The following is a 26,881-nucleotide window of genomic DNA, read 5'->3' on the forward strand; positions in this document are numbered from 1 at the left end:
ATTTCTGATATTTATAGAAGTGAAGGTATATTCTCAGGACTTCATGAACATGCTTTCCTTACTGGAAAATTGGATATGTGTAACACTGTTTTAAATTAGAAAAATAGCTAAAAGTTAGCAGGGCCCACAGTTGTTTACAAACATTCTGGTCTTACGTTTGGTTCCGTGCCTCAAAAATAATTTAGTTACATTTGATTTATTCAATACTAAAAATTAAATGTGGAGTAAAACAATTGCTCTAAATGTAAACAAATCCACCTCCTCTGAAACGGCATAGTGCACCTTTAAAAAGGAACCATAAATTAAATGGTTAAAATTAGAGTCAGCACTTCTGGAGAACGCATGTTGTCCATTGACCGTCAAAATTAGTCAATATAAGGAATCCAGGGGAGATGTCATGTAGAACAAGACAGCCACGTACTGTTGTTGCAGACAGGGCCATAAGAAAAAAAAAATTCCCATATACACATGCTAACCTAAAATCTAAGCTTGATTTTGCCATAAAACAGCCGTTTATTTTGCACTCCAATCAGCTGCTTGACTCAGAGCTCCTGCAGATTATTCAAGACAAGAAAACAGAGGGCACTCGTGGTGTAGTGGTTAGTGTCCCCCTTGAGGCTCAGACCTCATCGCAGCTTTACCAGTTCAAATCCGACCTGTGTTCGGTTCTCTGGATATCCTCCTCTTTGCCCGATTTCAACTCTGTATTTCAGAATCCGTCTAATAAAGGCGCCAAAAATAAATAAAATACTACACTGATCTCCATACAAGGTTACGCACTAACTGAAAATCATCCTGATTTTTACAATCGTTCTCCAGAGTCGCTGACCCCTACTTCAAAGGTTTTCAAACAAATACCATTAGTGTCTGGTTTGCTAAAAGAGATCACACAAACAGTTATTTTGTCCAAGCCAAATTTTTATTCTGTACAGCAGGATAACATTGAACTTGGGAAAAACTGATGGGTGGTGACCGTGTTCCTCCTTTGGGGCATTGAAGCACTTAAGAGTTGGCGTTGGGTCCCTTCTTCTTGCCGAAGGAGGGCACAACATTCACAAAGCGCCTGTTGTACTGGATGCGACGCTTAGCACGGCCAGTCTTCTTCTTCTTCTTCTCCTGCTTGTCAACCTGGATAACGTGACACGAAGAGGAATGCGTAAATTCTCCAAGATCATATTAGTTTGTATTTTAATGAATAATTTTCAAGAAAACCATATTCCTAAAGCTATGTTCATGAAGTTGGTAAAGACATAAAAGTATGAGTTTAAATTATACTAGAATATGAGGTAACGGGAAAAGCATAATGTTAAGTAATTTACCTTGGGTGTTTGTCCCCTCACTTTTCCGGCACGGGCCAGAGAGCCGTGAACCTTACCTGAGGAGGGAACAGAAAAGTGTTAATTTGGGACCTTCCCCTGATAAACCCAAACTCTTGCAATTATTAAGAGACTACTTATTTATAACATTACATGGGGCCATGGTCTAATAAAAACATTTAGCTATTTGTGTATTCACTCGTGCTGGCGATCATCAACATAATGGATTTTGCCACGGCGGTGATGGGTTGAGGACTTTGACCATATACAGAGAAAAAAATAAACATGCGAGAAGTCTAAATGAAGTCCCAATTTATCCCAATGTACGTGTGACCGCTCGCTTGTCCACCATGTCTACATTTAAATCAAATTATCTTTCTGGCACATTTGTAAATGCAAGTTATTTGACATGAAGTCTCTCTCACACACAACTCAATCCATGTACTGACCTCCCAGAAGCCTGCCAGCTACTTCCAAGGTGCAGAGCTCTGAGACACCGCAGGATGCCAAGCAGGAGTCATCCTCCAGTGGGCAACCTGCAAGCATCAGCACCTGGTCCTCCACCAGGAGACCCTCCAGAGTCTGGACATGGGCCTGAGAGACACCATAGAATAAAAGGTTTAAATAAAAGACACTTCCCACGTGACAAAATTACTGTGGTTCGGATCCATTATGACTTTTGAGATCAAAGTTAAATCCAGTTCTCACAAACATTTTACCTTGATCTGTCCGACAGTCTCCTGTCCGGTCACCTCAAGGGTGTGAGTGTTCTGGGCACGCAAGAAGAGCTGCATCTTGACTGTTAGAAAAAAACAAACTTCAGTCATTTTCAAATTGCATAGGAATCAGCTTGTGGCGTTGAATTTATTTGTGACAGGAAACATTGGCTAACAAACCCGCTACGTTTAGACTTGTCTTAAACATTGTCGAATAACGTAAACGTGGAAATACCCCTACATAGTGTATACCATGTCTAAAAATTGGCGAGTTGAAAGCTGACGAGACAAAGTGCAAAGCAACGTGCCGGTAGCTGGAAGTGACTCTTTCGGGTATCTTGCTAATGCTACGCTAGCTTTACTAGCCGCATGGGGCACGGGCTTCATGAAGTCGCTTAAAAACACAGAAAATGAAGAATCACTGTTCAAAATAGAGAATAACACGAGATGAATGATAATATACGTGCTATTCTGAAGCACCAAAGTCTATTAGAGTTTCAAATAATTAGGTTTTATTACTTAAAATGCTCGGGCCTTACCTCGTTTGATGCTAGTCGTTCAACGCTAGGCATAGAAAGGGCTGTTTGGGGTTCGGCACTGCGCATGTGTCATTTTACGTAAGCCTAGTTGGAAGTGGTGGCCACGCCCCTCGCGCTTTGCAGGGTGATGTACCTCTTATAATAGGTCTAGTGATGTATAGGTAGTCAATTTTTGAAGGATCATTAACAGGCTTCTATGTTGTTTTTATTGGCAATGACTCAGTATGACTGTAATGTCACTTGATCATCTAATCTTGTGCCCAACAAGGTTATAAACGGGTTGTGGTTAGCGCTGGCACAAGTTTATTTGTGAATATTTTTTCGTTAGACTGGAAACATTTTATTGCATCTTTCGTCACATTTGACAATAAATCCCAGTTCAATACAGGAAAATTTAACAACTATTAGTTTCTGATGTTTCCACTAAATAGTGAAGTGAAGATATGGAAAATATTTCTGTACTTTAAAATGTTGTACATTTTATACATGTCTCTTCGCAATTCGTCAGGCTCCCTTAAGTTAGTTAGGACTCAAAAGGATGAGGAAAGAAATGAGGCACTTTTCAGGATATCAATCTCTTTATTATGAAATCAAACTAAAATAAAAAAAAGGAGGAACTCTTCATTTGTTATGGAAACATAACCATGACATTTTAAAAATCTTTCAGTTTGTGAAGGAGAAAGAAGACCCGGAGGTACATTAATTAATGCCTCCTTTACCAGTTTAAATCTTTAACACAAAGAAAGAGCCCAAACTAAGCCATCAATCTAAAAGTGAAAAGCCTTTTTCACACAGGGAAAAGTATATCTGCCTTCACAAATAACATGCATTAAAGAACCCAAAAAGCAGCCAGTGTTGGAGATGATGGATGTAGCAATTCATGTCTTGTTTTTATTACTAAACATCATGAGCGCCATCAAGGGAAAAGTGTATTATTTTCCAAACAATTGCTACATGTGTAATTTAACTGATTAGCACACTTTAAACCGGAAAGAAAGGAACAAATCAGCGTCTGTGGTTGGATTTAAATATCCATGACATCCAGTTATCCGGAGATTTAGGCAGGTGAGAAAGGATGCTTTCCTCTGAGTCTCCGTCTTCAAGTCAGAATTGTGTCGATCATGTTGGAGGAGGGGGGTAGTACTGGTTATACTGGGCATATTGGTTGTATTGCCCCCAGTTGTTTTGTCCCCAACCGCCGTATTGCTGCTTAAAAAAAAGGGAGGGGGGAAAAAAGTTAGAATTGTTGAAATATTCAACAGATTCAAAACAAAATGGGGACTTAATTTTGGAAGTCGTCAGCCCATTTCATTCAAATAAGTTATTTCAAGAAAAAGTACATAATGGCGGTATGTGCTTGGAGTTACATGAACCCTTTTTGTGAGATCAACTGATCTGATAACAAACCCACCTGGTACCAGTTGTAGTTGTAAGCAGAGTTGTTCGCTTGCGCATCTGTTGCTGCAACCGCGGAAGCGTCATCCACTCGCTGTTTCTTGGCATCAGGTTCCTGGGAGCTGAACACAAAAAGTTTCAAGTTAGTAAAATCCTTAGTAAAGCAGTTCACCAAGAAATTAAGCTTGTTACAATCGAGCTAAGTGCTGCGCACTGTAGCACATTAGGTACGTTTTAGAGGATGTTTAGCTATTGGCAAACACCCACTACATGTTTGCCATTCACTGTGATAAAATTAATAACACTATAAATTTACATTAAAAATGTGTGTGAAAAATGTTCTGCTGTGTCCCATGCCCTTTCCCTTATCCACCTGTCATACCCGTTCTCCGCTTTCCTCTTTGTAGGTTCGCTTTCTTTCTGTAGTTTCTGGAGTTCCTCATATGCAGCTGCAAGCCTAAAAGATGTATAAGAATAAAAATTACTCAATATCAAATGTGAGTACTGTGATCCATCACTCCTCTCTAAAAGTTACAAAAAAAACTCACACATTGATGTCAGTGCCAAAGTCCTCGAGGAACTCGACCTTGCGCTGGCAGAAAAGGAGACGGGATTCGAAGGGCATCGGGCTCGTCAGGGCTCGGTCGAAACAAGCCAAGATCTCAGCCTGGTTTTGCGTCACGTCTCCACTGTACTCCAGCTCAAGCAGGTTTAGATAGAGCTTTGGACTCGTCTGTGAAACCGAAAAAAATATATATATTAGTGTTTATGTCACAACTATTGCCATATAGCCACAGTGGAAAGTGGTATAATTCACGTTGACTCCAGTTTCTCCCCATTTAAAAATAATTATATACATTTTAGAACTAAAAACACAAAAAAAAAAAACTATTGCAGGATAAACTCTTTAGTTAATCTTTGTACTTGTTCTGGCCTCTACAGGGGGCTTTGTGTTTTTAATTTTAATAACTGTATTCTCTACTTTGACCATTTCTGTAAACATCAGTGGGAGGTCATCAACCGGCTCTCACCTGGTCTTTTTCAATAGCATCCAGCAGCACTTTCCTGGCCTTGCTTAGACTTCTCTGCACCTTCATGTGTTGCCTGGCGAGCTTCACAGCATAAAACGATGTCTCTGTTTCATTCTTGGCAGAATCCATGGCCTCCCTCAACAGGGCCTCCGCTTCCTCCAAGTTGCCATGGCGCCGCTCCAGACTGACCCTCCGTAGACGCACCATGGCCAGACCTGGGACAGACGCCTCCAGGGACTTCAGGACACCACGAGCCTCATCCACGCTGCCTGGGTAGAGAAAGGCAGAATACTGTCAGCATGGAGTAACTCACGTGAAATGACATGCAATAATACTTTTTAAAGTCTTTATTTAAAACAGTTACCTTAAACTTTATGTTCAATTTGCATGTTTGTTCAGGTGTCTGAGAATAATCTTAATTTTATACTCTTGTGCTTTTTAAACTTATACACTTTTGTATGTTTATTAACTTCACATTCATTCACCATTTGTAAGTGCACATAACAACACACACTGTATATACAGAGGCAGGCAGTTTCAGTAGATACTTTGCCCAAGGTCAGGGGAGAACTATTTGTGTGGGATGTGCCTGCACATGACAACCAGCCTAGCAACAACCCTGCACCCTCCCTTCACCTCTCTTGTGAGCGGGGTAGTGTAAAACATGAAATGTATCTTATGAAGACCAGCAAGAAGAAGACGTCATCGGGAAGCCAAGCCTAACATCTACGGCCAGCCTCTAACACAGTCAACCAATCAGAAATAATGTATTTGTTTCCATATAACACTATGTCCCACCATTTTATCTTCAGTCTTACTGGGGACGATTTTTGAGAACCAGTAAGCTCCATGTAGGCCTACATGTTTCTGCTCACTCAATTTAGATAATAAACCTTTAAGCTTTGAAATAAATCTTCTACTTGTTTTTCCTTCTTCAACTCTGGTTAAAAGAACATTATTTTTCTAACATGTCACTCACCTTGCTGCTCCTCGAAGGCTGCCCACAGCAGGTGGATGGATGGTTTCTTGGGCAGATGGATGCTACACGCCTTCTTGTAGACATGTTTCACACCGTCTGTGCTGTAGCCCTCTAGATATTTTGCATACTTCAGAGTGAAAAAGAGAAAGCAAGTTGGAAGAAGCGCAGGGGAGGACAGAGGAAAAAGAAGAGCGGAGAAAGAGAAAGGCAAAAGAGACAGCACGTTGTAAACCTGAATTTTTAACTTGACAGAAAGTGAATTTCTTCATTGACAAGATCGTTTTTAGAAATTTTCTGTGTAAACCCATCAGCACCTTCATGGAACCAATTAGATAAGTTTCTGTAAGGTAGTGGGAGACGAAGAAGATGCAACGTAGTAGTTGGCAAATGCTGCAGTCAAATCTTGTGTGGCAAGCTGGCCATCCCCTAATACAACAGATACAGTCACATATCAACGTTACACGCAAAGAGAGTGCAGGACGATTTTACTGTGTCGTTGTGATATCATCGTTGATGGGGGAAGTGCAGGGAGGTAGCGGGAGTGAGGGGGAGGTTTAAGGTCCATTACCTTGGTCCAGAACTCTTCGTAGAGCGCACAGGCGATCAGGCACCGTTCGAAAAGAACAACCACACGCTCCGGGGTCCCATTCTCGATTTCAAAGTCCAGGTACTCCTTCCAGTTGGTCAGCTGGGTCTTCTCTAAGGCTTTGACGTGGAAGTATGGTCTCTTGATCTAAAAAGACAGGAATACATTTTTGATTTACTGTGTTAAAGAATTTAAAAAAAGAAAACCTATTTACAACTGTCAACATTGTTGTATAGAAAACAAGTCACACACCCCTTCCTCAAAGGCCCAGCGCTTGCTGACTTCATGTTCGTTGTGGTTGAACACTTCCTGCCGAACCTCGATCACCTTGTGGCGCATGTTCTCGATCTCCGTCACTCTCTACACGAAGACACACAAAAAAGACACATGGTCAACACCCTAATGTAGGCGTCACCTATCACATTCTCCACATGATAGGTCTGCTAGACCTGCAACCAAGAATTTACATCACCATGAGCTTGCCAGACACAAGAAGCCTGCAGAGAGTGGGGGAGGTATGTATGCACCCTGCATATCAGCCTCTGGGTGCAGGTGCAGGGGGTCAATGGGGCCACGGTTGATCCTTTAAGTTTTAGGGCGAGTCCCTGACTGGATGCCAACTTGAATCCCCCCATTCATTGGCTTGGCTGCTGACATAAAGACACCTCTTCAAACCTGCACAAAGTTTTCTATCCATCTCATCATGGGAGAAAAGGCAAGCTCCTGCTAACCTCTGCAAGCAGTACTTCTGTAAATGTGTCTCCCCTGCAGGATTGCCATTTGATTTATTACCTTAGCAGGGTCAGCAAGATCCTCAGTACCGGGCGGCAGCTCCTCTTGAGCAACAGGTGTCTCGTCCTCTTCGCTAACCATCGGCGTTAGGCTGGCTTTAGAGAGCTCCACCCTCAGCTGAACAAACTCCTCTTCTGACAAGTAATGTTTTGGGATGTTGTTCTGCACATGATCTTTGAACCTGCAAAGATTCAAAACAGGGAAATATGATAACACACCAAGAAAAGGTTTACATGGAGTTACGTGTAGGGGTTATTTTAGACAAAACTGCTAGGAGGAAAAAGACGCCTCTTGTGCTGTTAGAGCTATGTAGAGAAGGCCCTATTCTGGTCTACGCTACATTCATTCTACACTCAAAGAGAGTTATATTTTCAACTACAAAGTTTATTTTGAGTGCAAATCAGAAGCTTTTACGGACACAACATGACTACAACCATGATTGTACTGTGTTACCTCTGGAAGTGCTGGGAATACAGCTGTGTTGGGATGCCCAAGATGCGGTCATAGACGGCGGTGACGTTGGCCAGCTTGTCAAGCTCCGTCTCCCAATTGATATAAGACTCCCACAGACGGTCGGAGCGAAAGTCTGTGCCTGCCGCAAGCACTGCATGTTCATAGGCACTATGGTTGGAAATAAAAAGCAAAGATCATGAATAATATGCAACTATTTGTTGCCCCGTTGGTCTGTTGCTGATCAAAAACAACATGACCAGTAAGTTACATAATGCCATAAAGTAACTTTTACTCACGCTCGAATGCGTCCCTCAGTCTCTGGGTCAGTGGGGTCTGAGTTTTCTTTGATGTAGGTCAGGTAGTGCAGCCACAGGTCCACACTAAGAGGGATGGCCTGCAAACCTCTTCTGTAAACCTTGGAAGAGCAAACATCAAGTTGGTTTATGCCTGGATGAATTTTACTACAATCATAAAAGTGGGTCTCTCTGTGCCTTAATCTGTTACTGTATGCAGTGACTAAAGGGCCGGAGATTTGGCACAACTACATGGTCTTGACTCAGTGAACTAATACAATACGGGGACACATAATAGGGACATTGCAAAGACAAAAAACAGATATTTATATTTACCTCTTCTGCAACCTGTATATTTTCATGCTTTTTCTCAATATCAGCATACTTCTTCCAGTAGCCATAGCAGTAGGGATAACGTAGGAAGAATACATCAAATGCCGTTCTCACAGCAGTAAGGATATTCTGAATGGAAGAGGAAACAAAAACATATGCAACATATTAATATTACCCTGTCTGTATCTCGTCTGGTTATCCTGAATTTCACTAATATGTTTAAAAAATGTTATGCGTTGACCTCCTTCTGTTCAAGTTTAGCGATATATAAACTGAAGATGTCTGCACACATCTGAACAATCTGAAGCTCTTTCCCTTACCTCTTGCTCCACATACTGCAGCAGGTAGACCCAACCATTAAAGTCTTCTGGGCTCTCCTGGCACCCTTTCAGGAGTTTCTCAAACTCACTGGGGATGGGGATCTCCGGCTCTGTAGGAACTATTGATTCTTCAGTCGCCTCTTTGACTTGTTCTTCCAACTCCATGCCATCCTCTGTCAATTGTGGTGCCTCAGTCCCATCTGGTGATACTAACCGGGAAGCATTAAGTGGGGGTACAAGTAAGGAATTGCTCCTGAATTCTTTTAATTAACTATAAAAACCAGAGGTGCATATTTTTGGCTTGCGTTTGTAATAATATTTGGTTGGGTAATGTATTACCAAATCATTTTCTTTAACCACTTCAGATGAGTTAACTGAAGTTAAAGTTTTGCCAATAGTAAATGGTTTACTATTCTATACTACTAAATACAAAACAACTTAACACCAACAATAGATTACCTTGACTGCCATACTGCACTGTAGCGTCTTGCTCTACACACATTTCGTCACTGTCTTGCTGAGACTCCTCGGCCTCTGCTCTGTGTTCCGGTGGCGGTACTGCCTCTTCTTCAGGCTGTGGTGGAGGAGGAGGAGGAGGAGGAGGTGGCGGCGACGGCTGCTGCTGCTGCTGCTGCTGCTGCTGCTGCTGCTGCTGCTGCTGCTCTTGAAAGAGCCGAGCGCTGGCGATCTGAAACTGCTCCACAGCTTTCTCCACAGCTCCCAGCCCTGTGTCCTCGCTCGGTGACTGCTCATGCACCAGTGCATCCTGGGATGCATCGGAGTCTTCAGGCAAGATGCTGGTGAGTGGCTCTGGAGCAACCTGGTCCAGGGACCAGTCAGCAGCCTGGCCTAAAACAGGAAGGTCAGGAAGAAAGGCATCCCCATTGCTCTCCATGGCAGGGGATTCACAGTCCAGCATTCCACTGATGGGGTCGTCTGAGAGTTGCAGTCCTGTTGAAAAGCAGATGGGTCACTAGGGGTGCAACAATTAGTGACCAAAATTAGGTACCAACAATTTTGAAAAATTGATAGGGATAGGACAGATCCAATAGAAGGTCTAACATGGCTGCAAATCACTCATCGGATATCAGACTGACGCCCCCGGTCCATGTACCATTCCGAATTTATTGTCTCTTTGTATATATTATTATTTAGAAATAAAAAAAAGTTCAGCAAATTGTTAAACTCTTCAATTCTGACATACCATTTTATGGAAATATGAAATCTTACAAAACGGTTCAAAGAAATGGGTTCCAAATACAACCTTTTTGCATGTGTGTACATTATTTTCTCTTTCAAATTTGAATGTGCACTTACAATGAGTCAAAACAACCATTCGCTCTTTACCATGGAGAGGACAAATGATCAATTCAAAGCTACTTCCTGTAGATTTTCTCAGAACTCAACAAGACAACAAAATTATTGAAGTAAACAACCGATTTCGTAACTTCACTTAAATACAATTAAAGTGACATCATACTCATTCTGAGGCGACATGTGCCATATAATTTTTCACATTTGATATTTTGAATGCTTTCGCCAAAAAAGGTCACCCCGTTAGAAGCAACAGCTGGTGCAACAGGACACTTCCTTGTTCTTACATTAATACCGAGGCCAGCTTTTGGTTACTAAAAATAATGTATCCGCGTGATCGATGTCTTGGTTAAATAACACTCGGCGTGGCCCGCGTTCACCAAAGATACAGGTCACGTCGGCATGGATTAATGTGGCTCTAACCTTGTTGGCTGTTTGTGACTATGTTGCACCCGGGAGGTTGTTTGCATAGGCAAAGTTCAATCAGAAGTTGGGCCTTGACCTCCGTCTATTTCCTGAAAAGTTTCACGACACTTAAAGTAAACGGTGGTTGGCCATAGCAACACGTTAGCGCTAATTTAGTAGGCTACAGTTGGCGTTGAACTCAGTTAAGAACATTTAGTTAGCTATTTAACTACACACATCGGTTCAAGAGGGCAATGCGGTAATAACATCAAAGTTTACCCACCACTGACTGATAATAGTATACGCTCACTGACGTTGTGCTGCCTAGAAGAGCTGCAACGTGCTAAGCTTCTGGCTGTTTCTCCAGTTAATAGTCGGTACCCAAGGCTTCTCCACGTTATCTAGCCCGCTAACGTTGGCTAATTCACTCGGTAACACGGTTCGTGACACAATAGAACAATGCCTAGATTGAATATTTGTTCTCGGATCTTACCGGTATCGTCCATGAAATTTCGGTCGGCCTTCTGAACTTGTTTGCAGCTTTCGAAAGTCACTTAATCTAACCTACGACAGCCGGACGCGCTCTGCCAACCATTCTTAATTTAGGGGGAAGGACCGAGGCAGGCTGCGCGCATGCTCGATGCCACGGCAGATTGTGCGCATGCTCAGTGCACCGCCCGCTTGGGGAAGGGGCATGTTCTATATATAGCATAGGCTAGGAGGGGGGACATGTTGACCCACTTTTGATCAAATGTGTACACCGTGCAAGTTTAAATGATTACAGATGAAGAAAAGCTAAAGGTAGGGTGTGAATTTTTGTAGAATAATATAGCAGTTCAGATACTGTTGTATGGGCAAACATCTCAATAAGTCACAAGCTGTTTTGGACCATGTGAGACGCTGTAGTTCTCCCTGCCCTGTTCACTCCCTCAACATCCACGTCACAAACTCATCATACGAGAACCGTTTTGAATGAATGACGATTAGCCCATAAACCATCTCCTGAGACCATTAGTTCTACCTTATCCTCATATATTTCTCGTGTGTACATGCTTATTTGGGATTAGTATGGCAGACGTAATGCTAGAGGCCAGTAAATAAATACAAAACAAAAGCTGAAATGGCGACAACAGCAGCTAATCGGCCGAACTGCGGTTTAGTTTTTTGAAGCGCGCATGCGAAATGGCGTATGGTGCCTTTGGGTACACTCGGAAATCTTTCAATGAAGGATGCACTTGTTGTATACACCCACAGTGGTTTGTTTCATGGAGCGTTGTAATTAATTATTATAAATAAATTGCAAAACATTATAATTATTATTATGAGTGTATTCCATTGTTTACATTTCTGTGATAATAATTAATTCAAAGTAAAATAAATAAATAAAAAAGCCTGTGAAGCCTATGTCAATTAATAGCCAAGTATCCCCTAAAATCCTAACTCAATAACTCAGTTATCGTTTAGGTGGAAGTTGTGCAGGCTGAAGCTAGTCAGTATTAAACTCTGTGGACTGGACTTCATTTTTGTGCCACTGTTAAAGTCTTCCAATAATATTAATTCTTGCCTTTGGCAATGATATAGGAGTGTATTCAAGGGCTTTGTCAGTACGCAGTAATATCGCTAGGGGCGATCAGAAGTCGACTTACCACATCTTGGGAAGAAAAAAAACTTGCCTTTAAATATTTATTTTAATGTGAAATATTTGTGGTAAAGAAAGCAATATCAAAATTTGACTACAATTACATTTAACACTCAAAAACTCTTTATGATACAGTTTGATTCGGCCGACTTATAAACTAGCAACAAAATGTATTCAGATTTTGATTCAAATATTGCTAAATCCTGATTAGTAAACAGAAGTATCGTATATGACATCACCTTTTTCTTACTGAGTCCCATCCGCTTTAAAGTTCAAACCAGTGGAGGAGCATAGAATAAAAAAGGAAATTAAGAAATGTTGAAATAACAAAACCTGTTATATTAAAATAATGAAGTGTTTGTGTTGAATACTTTCACTCAAAATAAGCCGCTGATAGAGAAAAAAAAAATTCAGAAGCTTTAACATACATATTTTCAAGTAATTAGCCTACTAACATACATACTTTTCATCACATTTAAAATCAATAAAGAAAAACTATTAAAGGCTATTAAATAAATCTGATAATTATTATAAACGTGATTCTTAAATTATAGCCTACTAAAATCAAAATACAATTTAGAATAAAAAATATATACAAAAATATATACAAAAAGAAACACAATTAGTCTATACAATACAATCCTCTGATTGTCATTGCACAGTGTATAACCTATTATGGACAACTCAATTTAGCAGCAAACCTCAAGGTGCACACATTTAAATACGAACAGCAGTTTGAAGTAGCCAAGGCAGAGAAAGAAAAAGGTAGGCTTCATTACTAGCCTGCAACTAAAATATTTATAACTATAAAAATATGATATAACGTTGAAGCATAAGACCTAAAAAGGCTTTTAAATAGTTATTATACAATCCGCCAAGCTCATGTACAATTCCCCTTTAGTCCAATAGTGTGAATTTCTTTTTCTTTTTCTTTTTCTGCGTTTTCAGCTGTCGGAGCTGACGAGGAGACCCTAAACGCAACACGAGTGTGTGTGAGCTGTGTAGAGGAAGTGGCGGCTGATCTGGGTCCGCACCTTTTCCGGTAACAGAGCACCGCCACCGTTTTGACTGAACGGCTGTAGTGAGGGAGAGAGTGAGGGAGAGGAAGAGAAACAGAGAGCGGGGAGAAACGGCCCGGGGTCTGGGGGAATGATTGCCTCACACGTAGGTACGTAAACAGCTCTCTATGTTCTCCGCTTCTTTCTTTTTTTCAATCGTCCGCGGAGTGATTCATTTTTTCGGATCCAAAGTTGTCCTCTGTACTAACCACCCCTCCCTTCTCCGGACCGCTCTTGTGTCACACACAGGGGGGAAGAGAAGAAAGTCGGATGAATCAATGACCTTTTGATCGCTCTACTTCCTCTGGATGTCCCGGCACGGAAACGGACCGGGGAGCTCACGTATTGGTGCTGTTTCGAGAAGAAAAAACGCCGCGCTTTGAAAATTCATCGACTGGATTTCGGCTATAAGGGCAAGTGTGGACAGTCGTCAGCCAAGGAGGAAGTGGGAACCCCGGGCTTGGACTGGGCCTGATTTATGTAGAAGGCTTTTTGATAGTTAAAAGAAGAGACACAGGAAAGGATACGCTTTGTCAAGTCAAACTCAACCGTTAGTAACGGGAGGAAGAAATAAATTTAAAAAAAAGAGTTGAAATGTGGATTTTGAAGTAAGTGTCTGCTCAACGGATAGTTTGAAAGGAGGGGATGTAATTTTTTCTTCCTACATTGGAGGGCAGTGGATCATGAAAATAGATCCCCATCCAATTCTGCGAGGGCTACAGGCTAGTTCAAACTGATCTCATCGATTTGCTTACCCCGCTCGGGTCATCGCAGTCCAGTCTCATTGGCACTGATCTGATCCTGTACTGTGCAAACTAGAAAAAGTCACCGCCTTTTTGAGTATTGACAATTGTGTCAGCAGCCCACCGCTGCCATCACGTGGAGGGCTTACAGCACACACTAAAACTGTAACTATCTCAGCTGCCATTGAAGAAGAATAAAACAACAGTATATTCTCTCATTGGAGGCAGGGTTTTTTCCTTTTTTTTTATTTTTTTTTCGAGTAGAGTATTTATGCCCAGCAAAACAAGATGGGGAAAATGTTCTCAAAGATTTTTGGCAACAAGGAGATGAGAATATTGATGCTGGGGCTGGACGCCGCCGGTAAGACCACCATCTTGTACAAGCTGAAGCTGGGACAGTCGGTCACCACCATCCCCACCGTGGGCTTCAACGTGGAGACCGTCACCTACAAGAACGTCAAGTTCAATGTGTGGGATGTGGGCGGCCAGGACAAGATCCGGCCCCTCTGGAGACATTACTACACCGGCACCCAGGGCCTGATCTTCGTGGTGGACTGCGCCGACCGGGACAGGATCGACGAGGCCCGGCAGGAGCTCCACCGGATCATCAACGACCGCGAGATGAAGGACACCATCATCCTCATCTTCGCCAACAAACAAGACCTCCCGGACGCCATGAAGCCCCACGAGATCCAGGAGAAGCTGGGCCTGACCCGCACCAGAGATAGGAATTGGTACGTTCAGCCGTCGTGCGCGACGACGGGGGATGGACTATACGAGGGCCTGACCTGGCTCACCTCCAATTACAAATCCTAATGTTTGGCCCCTTTCAACACCAGCCTTGTGGACACTGTGGTGGCAAACCAGAAGAAGAAAAGAAAAGAAAAAAGTAGCTGAGAATGAAAACATACAAAAAAAAATGCAATCTGAAGCAATTAATACCATGATATCTCTCTGCTGATATATCAAAGAGAGTAGCAATTATAATTTCTTTCCTTTTTCTCTCTTTTCTTTTCTTTTTGATAAAGATGACTTCGCTATAACCCCAGACTTCAGTTAAACAAAAGACAAAGTGTTTATTTTTTGACTGGCTTTCTTTTTTCAGTTTCTTTCTTTGTAGTTTGCTTTGGTTCACATTCTGTATAATCAGTACTGTTTCAAGTACACAATAAGCTTACTTTGGAGCTTTTGGTGCAAATTAATTTGCTTTCCTCCTATTATTTTTTTTGTGTCAATACTTTTTCGGAGACACACACTTCTAGTTCGGCTAAACTCTCATTCAGTATTCTCACAATCCAAAGGATAGGAGGAGGGGGGGGGGAGGCTGTTCCAGAAACCATTGCCTTTATCATCAGCATATCAAGTTTGTGAGTCAAACTGCCTCTGTTATTTGTAAGAATGTGTAATGGATGTTTTAGTAGGACCTTGATAAAAAAAAAAAACTGAACCGTTTTTTTTTCATTATTGATTGTACTGGGGTGATTGAGGGAATGTGTCTAGCGCTTATTTCCTGTGCAGTGATTACATCCAACATGTCGAACTGTGGCGGTTTGTTTGAAAGACACTGTAAATGGACGCTGGATCTTCACACACACACACACACACACACACTGTGATATTGATACGTTTTTGTTTGTTTCAAGGTCTGTGTCTGTTACCACCAGGCCTGTTTGTTGCCTTTTTGTTTCTCTCCCAGAGCTTCCATTATTACTCTTTTGAGTATTTTAGTTGTAGTTTCAGCTGCCTTAGGAGAGACCCCAGGTCAGAGGTTCCCCCCCAAATCATGACAGTTACTACAGCAGAAGGTATTCTCTACTGCTGAGTTTGCACTTTGGGAGGGAGTGGGGCAGGGGGGCTTTCAACTAGCTGACTGTGCACATTTGAAATATTCTGTGACTGACTCTTGGAAAAAATCCCCAACCCACCACCTCAAATGTAGGTGCTTCAGTGACTGCAACCCTCCTTCTTTATTTTTATTTTCATCCATCATTATCATCCTTTTCCTTCAGGATACACCCCATATTTCTGTTCATAGTGCATACTGCTCTGTTCCCTTTTTTGTTCCCCCTTTTTTTTGTTGCTATGCTGATGAAATAATAAAAACAAATATATCCAGATCAGTACGGAAGTGACGCCTTTTCAATGAGCCCCTGCGATGGTTAGGAGAGTGTAACTAAGAAGAAGGAGAAAAAAAGTGCTATTTCACTTGTGAAGAAGTCACGCTCGCACAAGAGGAAGTGAGAGTTTGGGGCGTTCGAATGGTTGGAGCGGAGGCCTGTGAAGTGAAGTGAGCCTCGGCCTGTTTCCTCTCTGTGTGTGCGTGTGAGTCACCCCCCTTCTGTGAATAAATGATGAGATCTCCTGTTTCAGGGGTAGTGATTGTCAGGTAAAACCGTGCTTTACCCCGAAGTTCTCCTAGTATCACTGACAACCCCGACAGTCGGGGCTTTTGACATCTAACAAACAAACAAAGCAAATAAAGAGGGAAGTCACGTGGAGTCGGTCCACATCTCCAACCAAGGAAGGCTAAAAGTCAACCAGTTCAAACCTTTTAAAGAGACAGGACACTGAGCCTTCTCGGTACCTCGACATGTGTCAGTTTAAACAAGTGGGCTGTTAAAAGTAAGAAGAATAGCATGCCTTCGTAGCAGGAAGTAACATTTCGTACTAACTGAGATTTACGCTTGTCACATGCTGAAAATCTGACATTCGTCTGAGAGTTTGTCCGTGAGCAGGGTGGATTTGTGTTACTCAGAACTTGATGAGGGCAGTGTCTGACTTCACTTTTGTGTAACTGATGAGGTTTAGAGTGACAGCCTAACCAAAGGTCTCAGACAACCTTGCATTGTGCCCTGGGTATGTGACTTGAGATCAGGGCACATGAAGCCAAGTTTTACTATGCTCAGATGTCCATGCCATAAACAAAGAAGTGTATGTGTGTGTGTGTGTGTTTTAAGGTCAGCTTCTCCTTTACATGTAGCAAAAAAGAGGCGGGTGACAATTGCTGGTGGTGATGTCACGGTGCAAAGTCAGGAAACTGAGTTGTCATGGAAATTGCTGGTTTAGGAGCCTGCCGCCGGTGAGCAAGAAAACAAGTCACAGTAAGAGTCAGGATGTCTTTATACAGACCAATGCAGGTAAAACACTGATTCTTCTGCAGGGTCTTGTCTAGGCCTATTTTTTAACTGCATGTGCTAAGCAGAAGCAGCAGTAGTGCAAATAAATTAAAAAAAATCCCCAATTTCCCAAAACAGATTACATGTTCTGAATGTGTTCCTAGTTTGATACTGTAGCTGTGTCCACGAGAGTCACAGTGCAAGCATTCCTGTGCAGGAATCCTCGCTCCATATCTCTGTTATTTGCCTCTGTTTGCTCATGTGGTGTTTGTTCTGTGCCATGGTGATTTGAAACTTTGACCTGTTGCTATGTTGAAGGCAGCATTGAGAGATAGACATAAAAACGCTTTTATATCCCGATTCCCGCTCCTGAAACTGCCGTCACTTTCAGAGTGTGCACTTCTCTAACAAAGTCAGTCACTTATTTGAACAGTTTTAGAGGGCAGTTTCAAGTATAGGATCTCGTTTGATTGTTATTTTCCATGCAAGGTCCCACTTTGGATGTCTAAATTCCAAAGCGGAGTCTCGAGACGAACCAGTTTCTTTTTTCTCTCGGGAGTGTAAATAGAGAAAAGGGAGAGCAGTTTGAAACGGTCCCCCCAGTTGTTACATCAGAGCCAGGCCAGTGAATCATGCTGCACGTGTCGGCGAGGCCTTTTGTCCAGCTGTCAGTGTGCTCAGCGGCAGATGCACTGCGCACACTGGCCGGTGTCAAATGCTGTCAGCCTCACCTGTGGCCTTCAGTTATAGGTGTAGTCAGTGATTCTGGAAAACACTAGCTGACAAAATTAATTTTTATCAAAATCAGTGAATATCCCCACAACGATCCACTACCTGTTTGTACAGTGTGTGCGCTGAAAAAAATCAGTCTTAATACAAAGCCTAGGCTCTGTAAACAGGCATGATGCTAGCTACGGTGGGCCGTCTTTGTTTTGGTACCAGTTTACAGAGCTTAGGTTGTGTATTCACACCGTTTTTATTCACTGATTCTTCAAAATGTCATTTTGTCAACAAGTGTCCTGCAGAATAAAGTACACAATTTTAAGAGTTTGTGTCGTCGTACTTTTTCAACCATGTAGGTTGAGTCTGTGAATTTTACTGCAGGGAGAGAGTAGAGGACACTCAGCTCTTCACTGAGTTGTGGTAACACTTCTTCAAAGGTTCACTATCACCACGCAACCTCATTGATAGTGAGACTTTTCTTTCACTTCCTCCTCCTCGTCATCAACAGTCACTTCACGACTTCAGATGTGATTCACTTGAAACTTCCCAGTCAACGCCTACGGAAGTGTTCGATTTGAATGAAAGCCTGAGCTTTGAGCTTTTATTTTTTCTAGCCATTGTCTATGGCCGGCTGGGGGTGGACTGGACTATTGTACGCAACTTTTGGAAAGGGGGGGGGGGGCTCATTGGCAGATCCTCTGTTGTCTGTGTACTCAGGCGTTCCTCTTTGTTCAACGCACCGCGATAAACATGGAAAATGTGCATTTCAACAAAAAAGAAAAATTTTCATTAACTCATGTGTAATGGAAATATCCACTGGTTCTGAACCAGCTTTTAAGTGTGTATGCCACTGTAAATCTAGTCTACTTGTGCACTATCAATGCCTGTGCTGCTAAATGCAGCTCAAGCACTGAGCGTGTCTATGACTACAGCCTTGAGTGGAAGACACACGCACACACACTAACTAACACTTTTAGTAGACCCACTTTTTTTATCATGGCACACCTCAATGTCTCTTTCCCCACCAACAGTTGTTTCCATCGAGTTAGGGAGTGTAGAGATGGCATGCTCACTTTACTGCAAGAGTCAGAGGCCAAGCGAGCATTGAAGGACTGATTCTCCCTCAAGCCTTTTTTTCTCATCATACACAAATGTACAAAAATGTATTACTATGTCTAAAAAGTGAGTTCTACTGGCTGGTGCAGACATGCAGAATCCTTTGAAAGAAAAGAATGCATGCAGACCTTTTGACAACATTTGTGTTAACACAGTTGCAGTACGTGGGCCACCTACTGTATAAGATTAAAGGAATAGTTTTACATTTTGGGAAATTGGCTAATTCACTTCCAGTGGAGATTTCTGAGAATATGATATATCTGTTCCTTAAATATGAGGCAGAAGCCACTAAGCTACACTGTTAAAAACAGAAGAAAACAAATAGCCTCTACCATCACCTCTACCATCACCTCTAAATTTCATGGTTTTACATGTTCTATCTCGTTTGTTACGTTTTCCTCTTTACTGGGGGTTATTGGCCTATTTGTGGCTGGGGCAGAAACTTCCGTGTTTCTCCACCACTGCTCCAGACCCAGAAATAATAGGACACATATGCCCAAACAAGACACAACAAATGTTGTGAGTTTATATTTATGTTATCACACACTGTGCTATTTGTGCTAGATATGATATCTGTATTTGCAGGTGTTGTTGGTTGGAGGTTGCTACCTTTGGACAGAGCCATTCTACAGTAGCTGTTACTCCCCAGTTTACAGACTTTCTGATATGTTAAGCTAACAGGCTTCTGGCTGTAGCTTTACAATGTTAAACACACAGAAATGAAAGTGGTTTCATTCGTCTCCTAAAAGTTTTGCCAGGATTTGAATATGGGTATTTCTACACATCTTTTGATCCCTTTACTTTAAAGGAGATTAATTATAGTTACTGTTGGCGTGAACCTAATCTGTTTATAGAAGAAAAGTTTTCAAAGTATGCAGCCATGACACGTGTATCAAATTTGGGAATGCATAAGAAAGGCATCCATAAAATATTAAAATTAAAATCGGCTGTGAATTTTAAAACATGTCGCTGCTGATCACATGCAAAGCAGTGTTGAAACTTTTATAATTGACTTTAAAGACATGTTCTAAGCAAACCCCGCCCTTTCAGCCTTCAAGACCTCTCTGGGTTTTCCAACTCAGGACCGTGCATCCTCCAGTTGGCATGGGCAACAGGACCCAGAAGAAGAAGAAATCTGATGCTCCTCAAACACACCCCTCTGTCTAGTCTTTATCCAGACAATTCAGCTCATCAAGGATAAGTTACAGCCATGGTTTGCACTCGTTTTCTCATCTTCTTCAAAAGACTGTCTTTTTGACTGAATGATCTTTCATCTGCGGAGGCATTTCCTGTCCAACATGATCCACTATTGACAGCACACAAAGGAAGTTTAGGTCTGGCTGGATGGGCCCGGGCTGCAGCTCAAAGTCTCAGTGTGCTGGTTGTCATGGGGCCCGTTTAAACAGGGCAATAAAAGCAGCGTGCAGAGTCACATTCAGCTTCCAGGGAGTTGTGAGCTCTTCAAAATCCGTCGCACAATATGCTTGCCTCTGCCACAGACAATGTGCTAATAATTATAGAGAGCCTGAGGCCTGTGTTTGCAGTTGGCGGAGAGGTTGTGCAGTGGGAGGGATGTGCGCAGAAGCCATGATTCTCACTTACACATGTATTTAATGGAGGCTGTACGTTGAGAATCACATCCTCTAAAAAAGAGTGGCTTTAGTTAAGGTGTTAGCCACCTCTTTGTTCCTGTCTTGATAAATTCAAAGTTAGAGCAGGTGGTGAGACCATCTTTGAAAAAAAAAATGTGATTAAAATACCACTTTAGCCTGGTACAGACTTTTATTCACTTTGCTCAGGTGACCGTTTGACTGACGCGGTTGTGTTCAGTATCTTTAAACAAATCTTTTGTTTTGTAGGCTAGACCAAACAAACAGTAAGTTGGCACTAAAAGGGCACGATTACCTTAAGTCTTGTAGCATGTAGCAGATAAAAACTATCTGAAACCGATAACAGGAAGCTGCAAGATTTTTCTAATTACAGAAATACTTTTCCTACATAGCTTTCAGTTGTGACAGGATGTGACATAGGCTGCAAACTTCCTGTGTGACACATGGCACACCACAGCGACAGATAGAAAAAAGATCGACAGGATAGAAGAGGGAAGTACAATAGATGTGTGTGTGCCATGGGTCCATAATGAATAAAACAGTTCTAACATGGGTTAAAGTGGTGTTATTGTAAAGTAAATGGTCTGTTAAAGCCGCATTGTAATTACCTGGACTGACTTCTTCTTTCTGTGAAGTGAGTGTAACTACGCCCCTAAAAAATTCTTCAAAAGCTGTGGCGATAAAAACCTGTTGAAGTCAGGTCAAAGGCTGCCATTCACACATTGTGTAATTATTAATATAGGTCTGCTGTGGGATTCTGTCAGTGTGAAGATGGGGCCAATTACTCCAAGTGTCGCCTTGTCTCTGGTGCCTGGCTGCTGGCGACCTCTCACTTACGTAAAACACAGATATAGGGTCGCCATTACAACTTTCATCCCTAAATAACACACAACACTAAATCCAAAAATAACCCACCACACACACACACACACACACACACACACAGAGCCTCCCCGCTGGCTCTTGTTAACAACCAGTCTGAGGAACCATCTGCTCTCATGTAAAGCACAGAAAAGCCCGGCTCACACCAGCAGCTGTGTGTGTGTGTGTGTGTGTGTGTGTGTGTGTGTGTGTGTGTGTGTGTGTGTGTGTGTGTGTGTGTGTGTGTGTGTGTGTGTGTGTGTGTGTGTGTGTGTGTGTGTGTGTGTGTGTGGTCTATCAGCTCAGGTCATGTACATGTATGGCAGGTTGCTGGCAGGTGCTCCATGGGGCTAAATGCTATGTGAAAGGACTCAGTATGCTGGGAGCAATCGGAGGAGGGATGGTCGTCTCAGCTCACTGGTCAGTGATTAAGCTGAGCTGCATTTGTCCCACACAAAGGCCTCATGATGTTCAAACGCAGTTTAAAATCCCACAATGGGACAGTTTTCCTGTTTCTCTGAAGAAACATGGTACTTGAAGAAACTATGAATAAGGTAATAATGATGATTCTCCTAAAAGGTATATTGTATATTGATATATTGTGATGGATCAACAATTCATTCAAATTGAAGTACAGGAGTGCATATAAAGTAGCCTATGTTGCCCTAACCAAGAGGCTGAGTGCAAAGGTTAATCTTGTCACATGTGCAGCAGCTTCGTTTGGCTTCTTTTCTGACTGTGATTATACTCTGAAGTTGTTTTAACGAGGTCCTCAAATTACTTCCTTATCTCCTGCTTCTCACATGGGCTCACGTCATATTTTTTCTTGTCTTGCTCAATGGTGTGCAAAATTTAACAACACCGACGCGGAATCAACACACATTTCAAAACTTCTGAAATGAAAAGCTATTGAAACTATACCGCGTATGGTGAGCATGACTATAGTATCTGCAGTGTATGCAATCAATTGTCACAGTTTATGGCACCATTCATTTTCAGTGTTTTGCAACAAACCTGCTTGTGTATGCCATTAGTGTTCCCAGTAAGGAGCCGGAATCTCCAGCAGAGCCTGTTGTGTCTGTGTGCCCATAGGGAATGGGAAAATGCTGAGCCATCTGCAGAGTCATGTAGGAGTCTGCCTCCTCATCAAGTCGAGGGATGGTGTCTCTCTATCTCTCTCTCACACACACAGACTCACACACACACACACTTGCCCAGCGGGTGTGTGTGCAGTCGTGCGTCACAGGTAGGACACTGTCTCTTTGTTACGAGCAGACACTACATATATGAAATCACACCATGATGTGTATCAAAGATCTCCTATTATACTACTTTTCTGGTCTTAATTTCTTGTTAAAAACTGCTATAGACCAACCTGACACGAATCACATCACAAAAAACCATGTAGATTTTCGGGAAACTCTTCCTCTCATCTGAGCGTGCACCGCATTCTCTCTCCACACCCGGCTTTGTGCGTCTCCCCCCACCCCACCCCCCTCCTGCAAACCCCACTCCGTTGTGATTGGTTACCTTCCTTCCGGAACATTTTCAGCAGCGCGCGGGCAGATTTGAGAGCAGGAAGGTGGGGGCATGGCCGGAGCTTGCCTGAGCAGCACGTTGCAGCATTACCATACATGGAAACATCCGCTTTTCGTGACGACAAGAATATCAGGAAATTCTGAACCGATTTGAACACGTGATTTCTCGACCGGCTGCCCTAGTGTTTAGTGCTCTGCACAGCCACCCCAGACTGTCAGCAGGGAATACGTCTAAATGCATGTATGTCATTATTTGATGCGCTAGTATGGTTAAACATGACTATAAATCATTATAACAACATTTATAGGTCATAAAAGTCAAAAAGTATGATAGGTCCTCTTTAATGAATCATGTTGCTCTGTGTGGTATGCATCATATCCTAAAAGTCTTCATTTCTGCTTTACCAGTCCATAAGCTGTAACCACAAAGCGGGGAGACTGCGGTTGCCGAATGACTGGAATACCTTTTCTTTGTTTGTTCTTGTATCCATGGCAACATTGACAAGGACTCAGCAGCAGATGGCTGTACACATCTAAGGGGTCTACATGGACTGCATTGACTGCCATCCCTTACTTACAATTATTTTAGCAAATATCAGCTTCGGAATAAGCCAGGATCAACTGAATCCAGATTGAGGAAGTCGGCCACGCATGTGGGCGAACTGGGTATAAATCATGGAAAGTCACAACTATCCTTAACTCTGTCTGATGGTGAAGCAGGGCCCCAGGCCAAAATGCCATGACATGAACGTGATCAGTAATTATGTGCATATAGCGTGTGTGTTTTAAAGACGGACTGTATTAAACTATAGTTCATGTCGGTTTTTAATAATATGATGTATTCTTGTGCCCCTGCTCTATATTGTTCAGGTATGTATTCAATATGTTGATGTACAATACACAACCAATATACATACAGTAAGTATTTGTGAATGTTTGGATTCATTCTTGTGTATTTGGAGATTGACTGTTATTTAGAGCATTGCTCCAAAAGTGTCCTTATTTATGTATATTCTCCCATGAGCACGCACCTATAAATTATCAGTGGCTAGACCCCTCTGACTGTTTTGCTTGACTGCAAATTCAGTCTGCCAAAAAGCTCCATAATAACAGCAGAGGCAATGCATTCCACATGTTCACAATTAGGCACACGATCTGATCTGTGATTTGCTCACCAAATAAGGTTTCTAAATTGACTTGTGGGATGCAACACAACAGGCCGCTACTGCACACTGTGGTAGAACGTAGACTTACAGATTCCTTTTCCCAATTGCCTGGTTAGACCCCCCCTATATTCATGCCGCTGACATACATGGGGGAGCAAGCTGCCATAAAAGGGCATTTTTAAAATCGTTATGTGCTGCAGACTCTGTACTACTCTGAACTACTGTACAGCGTGTGTATGTCAATACAATTGCATATTTGGTGAAATGTGAATAAAAATGCCATTCAGCTGCAGCAGCAAAGTGCATAGCTACAGTAGCAGGACATACAAGCCAGTCGAGATGACATGCTGTGGTTACCTCATGAGAATTTGTCCGGCTGACTGTGAGGCCATCATAGAACAAAGTGGCTGCCAATCAAAACTGCCATGTCCAATCTTTATGTGTGTGTGTTAATGACATTAGTTTCTCTTTGTCACTAGGACCTAACTGACAGGCCTGATGGCATCATTGAAAAACAGTGACATCTAGAAATGGTGTCCTTGCCTATATGTGGCAGTGAGTTGGAAAGATGGTTTATGGGCGAAAAGTGAAATCAGTAGGCTAATCAAGCAAGCATTTGCCCTGCTAGTTTTTTTCTGAGCAGGTGGATAAATCTCTTCAGTTCTCGTCCTGAAATTGACCTCAGCAAAAAGCAAGAGGAGAAATTCTCTGGGGATTATTAAAGCACCATAATAATTCAACGTTTTGTATCAGACACGTTGATTACATGACAAAGAGCACATTCTATTGATTCAGAGCATTCTTAAGGTCGTACAGTACATTCCTGGCCAGACAAGACTAGAGTAAATAATTCCCACATCGCACAGCGCCCGCTGATAGATTATCATGGCTGTTAACTATGAAGCAGTGAGGATTCCTCCTGCAAGATGGAGGAGGCCAAGCATATTTTCTTGTTAATTGCTGAAACTCAGCCAAACAAGGACAACAGCGGCCAGGGAGGGAATACAGGGCAGAGTAAAGAGAGAGAGAGAGAGAAAGAGAGCGGGAGATGTAAGGGGGAAAAGAGAGAGACAAAGAGTGAGGAGGGTGTGACCTTAATCCCATACTGGGAAAGAAAGAAACTCACACTCAATTTGAACATGCACACACATGCACGTACACACACAAACACACACACACACACGCACACACACACACACACACACACACACACACACACACACACACACACACACACACACACACACACACACACACACATCTGGTCAATCCAGTTTCTATCTTCTTTGTGTCTCAATAGAAAAGTATGTTGGAGGTTGTAGGCCCCTATGAAGTGAGTCAGCACTCCATTTAGTTGATTAACAACTATTTGACTGCAGTGGGCTATCATTCACAGAGTAAAGGTGTGGCTGTTTGGTTTGGTTTATGCTGAAACACATTCATGAGCCATTAGCCTTTTCTGTGTCACTGTGAGAGTCTCACCCTCAGCCTAATGTGTGACAGAGGGCATGGCACAATCCATTTAGAGTTTTTTTTTTATCATATCACAGTTATGGATCTTTGAATTTGCACAGTCAAATGCTTCTATGACAATGACATGTCTGACAGCAGGGGCCGGCAGCATCACACACTACACAGCCTTCTGCATAGCGCCTCTTTGAGTTACCCTGTGTGCAAGCTGCTACATGTTGCAGCACCCCGCCAGAACACCACTACACTACTGTTGCAGTTGAATGTGGCCTGTGCTGTGCCACTGTGGAGACTAGGCAGGTTCTATTACTGGCAAAGCAGCTTTGCATTCAGTCCAAAAAGACTGCAGGGAAGGCTTCACTTTTGCTCTCATCAAATATCAATGAATAGCAAACCAGGTTGGTTTGAGGAAAACTTGACAAATGTTTGACAAGGCAGCTTTATCTGACCCAGCCCAATCATTTATTTCATATGACTCTAAGTCACATAACTTAAGACTTCTCAGACTAAGTGTGTGAAGGCAAGAATACAGCGGGTGTTAATGGACCAATATGCACAGGTAGAATTGGTTTTAAGATGCACACTGTATACTTAGCCTACTTACACATGATGCACTTAATAAGTTGTAGCCTAGGCCTACTTTGCAAATGCAGTGCACTGCCCTCATGTGGTCACAGTAGGCTATTATGAGTAAGTAGACACAATACGTGTGTGTGTGTGTGTGTGTGTGTGTGTGTGTGTGTGTGTGTGTGTGTGTGTGTGTGTGTGTGTGTGAGAGAGAGAGAAAGAGGGATACATGGGTAGGGAGTGTGGGTTCCAGCCGGAAGTCTCCCAACTTCCACATGATATGTAGACAAAAAGAAAAAAGGTGTCTCGTCTGGGACGCGTGACCCACATCCTAGCTACCCCACCCCCCTCCACCCGTGCATTTTATAACGTCAGCCTCCATAATGACCCACGATATCAGAGCTATATGGTCCCCATACAAAACAAAAAATTGCCTAATGTTTTACTTTTGTCAGTAGCCTACGCCACCAGAGACCAGACGCGGGTACTTCATCTGGATTTCGAAATGCCTAATTTTATTCTATCAGCAGGAGCCAGCTTCACATCAAGGCTGCATCCATGTCTGGTTCCATGGGGAGGGTTCGTGATTAAGTGCATTTGTGTATTGAACTCTGTACAGGTTTTGTTCGCCGAATATTTGGTTTAATATTCTTTATAGGTAAAAAATCATTTCAAAAACGCCATCTCTGTGTCAAAGTAAATCTGTCAACTATTTTGAGATATTTTCTGAACGACCACCCCTACGGAACATGGTATCTCCCACTCCCTGCCGTTAGCCGTTGTTGTATCCTATGCTACGGAA

The 26,881-nt window shown here is 42.4% G+C and overlaps 3 protein-coding genes across 7 annotated transcripts; 1 reads left to right on the plus strand and 2 right to left on the minus strand.

Moving 5' to 3' along the window:
* Positions 1 to 897: 897 nt before the first annotated feature.
* faua (FAU ubiquitin like and ribosomal protein S30 fusion a) lies at positions 898 to 2,622 on the minus strand. Its single transcript, XM_080048276.1, has 5 exons — positions 2,572 to 2,622; positions 2,036 to 2,115; positions 1,766 to 1,910; positions 1,320 to 1,375; positions 898 to 1,128 (listed from the first exon to the last, which is right to left on the minus strand). Exons 2-5 carry the CDS (start codon positions 2,108 to 2,110, stop codon positions 1,003 to 1,005), a joined length of 402 nt encoding a protein of 133 aa, XP_079904402.1. The 5' UTR covers positions 2,111 to 2,115; positions 2,572 to 2,622; the 3' UTR covers positions 898 to 1,002.
* Positions 2,623 to 3,137: 515 nt separating this feature from the next.
* Positions 3,138 to 11,083, minus strand: prpf39 (PRP39 pre-mRNA processing factor 39 homolog (yeast)). Of its 4 annotated transcripts, none has more exons than XM_080047416.1 (15): positions 10,966 to 11,083; positions 9,213 to 9,704; positions 8,754 to 8,962; positions 8,437 to 8,562; positions 8,104 to 8,222; positions 7,808 to 7,975; positions 7,355 to 7,535; positions 6,815 to 6,922; positions 6,545 to 6,709; positions 5,977 to 6,103; positions 4,998 to 5,266; positions 4,515 to 4,699; positions 4,349 to 4,423; positions 3,983 to 4,088; positions 3,138 to 3,777 (listed from the first exon to the last, which is right to left on the minus strand). In XM_080047416.1, the coding sequence occupies exons 1-15, from the start codon at positions 10,976 to 10,978 to the stop codon at positions 3,691 to 3,693; spliced, it is 2,430 nt and encodes an 809-aa protein (XP_079903542.1). In that variant the 5' UTR covers positions 10,979 to 11,083; the 3' UTR covers positions 3,138 to 3,690. The 4 variants fall into 4 exon arrangements, with proteins under 4 accessions (XP_079903542.1, XP_079903541.1, XP_079903540.1 ...); XM_080047415.1 differs by having other exon boundaries at positions 3,138 to 3,780; XM_080047414.1 differs by having other exon boundaries at positions 4,340 to 4,423.
* Positions 11,084 to 13,165: 2,082 nt separating this feature from the next.
* Positions 13,166 to 16,032, plus strand: arf6a (ADP-ribosylation factor 6a). Of its 2 annotated transcripts, none has more exons than XM_080048425.1 (2): positions 13,166 to 13,279; positions 13,419 to 16,032. In XM_080048425.1, the coding sequence occupies exon 2, from the start codon at positions 14,201 to 14,203 to the stop codon at positions 14,726 to 14,728; it is 528 nt and encodes a 175-aa protein (XP_079904551.1). In that variant the 5' UTR covers positions 13,166 to 13,279; positions 13,419 to 14,200; the 3' UTR covers positions 14,729 to 16,032. The 2 variants fall into 2 exon arrangements, with proteins under 2 accessions (XP_079904551.1, XP_079904552.1); XM_080048426.1 differs by having other exon boundaries at positions 13,197 to 13,275.
* Positions 16,033 to 26,881: the final 10,849 nt, after the last annotated feature.

The sequence above is a fragment of the Ammodytes marinus genome, assembly GCF_949987685.1.
Source record: "Ammodytes marinus genome assembly, chromosome: 19".
Lineage (NCBI taxonomy): Eukaryota > Metazoa > Chordata > Actinopteri > Uranoscopiformes > Ammodytidae > Ammodytes > Ammodytes marinus.

Bases quoted from the DNA above. Each gene is read 5' to 3' on its own strand.
- prpf39 (XM_080047413.1), bottom strand. The intron at 8,223-8,436 runs GTAAATATAAAT...TGCTCTTCCAAG, and splicing joins ATATACAGGTTGCAGAAGAG to GTTTACAGAAGAGGTTTGCA. The intron at 7,536-7,807 runs GTAACACAGTAC...GAATCTTTGCAG, and splicing joins TATTCCCAGCACTTCCAGAG to GTTCAAAGATCATGTGCAGA.
- faua (XM_080048276.1), bottom strand. From the start codon at position 2,110: ATGCAGCTCTTCTTGCGTGCCCAGAACACTCACACCCTTGAGGTGACC. The intron at 1,911-2,035 runs GTAAAATGTTTG...GGTGTCTCTCAG, and splicing joins AGACTGTCGGACAGATCAAG to GCCCATGTCCAGACTCTGGA. The intron at 1,376-1,765 runs GTCAGTACATGG...TTCCCTCCTCAG, and splicing joins AGCTGGCAGGCTTCTGGGAG to GTAAGGTTCACGGCTCTCTG.
- arf6a (XM_080048425.1), top strand. From the start codon at position 14,201: ATGGGGAAAATGTTCTCAAAGATTTTTGGCAACAAGGAGATGAGAATA.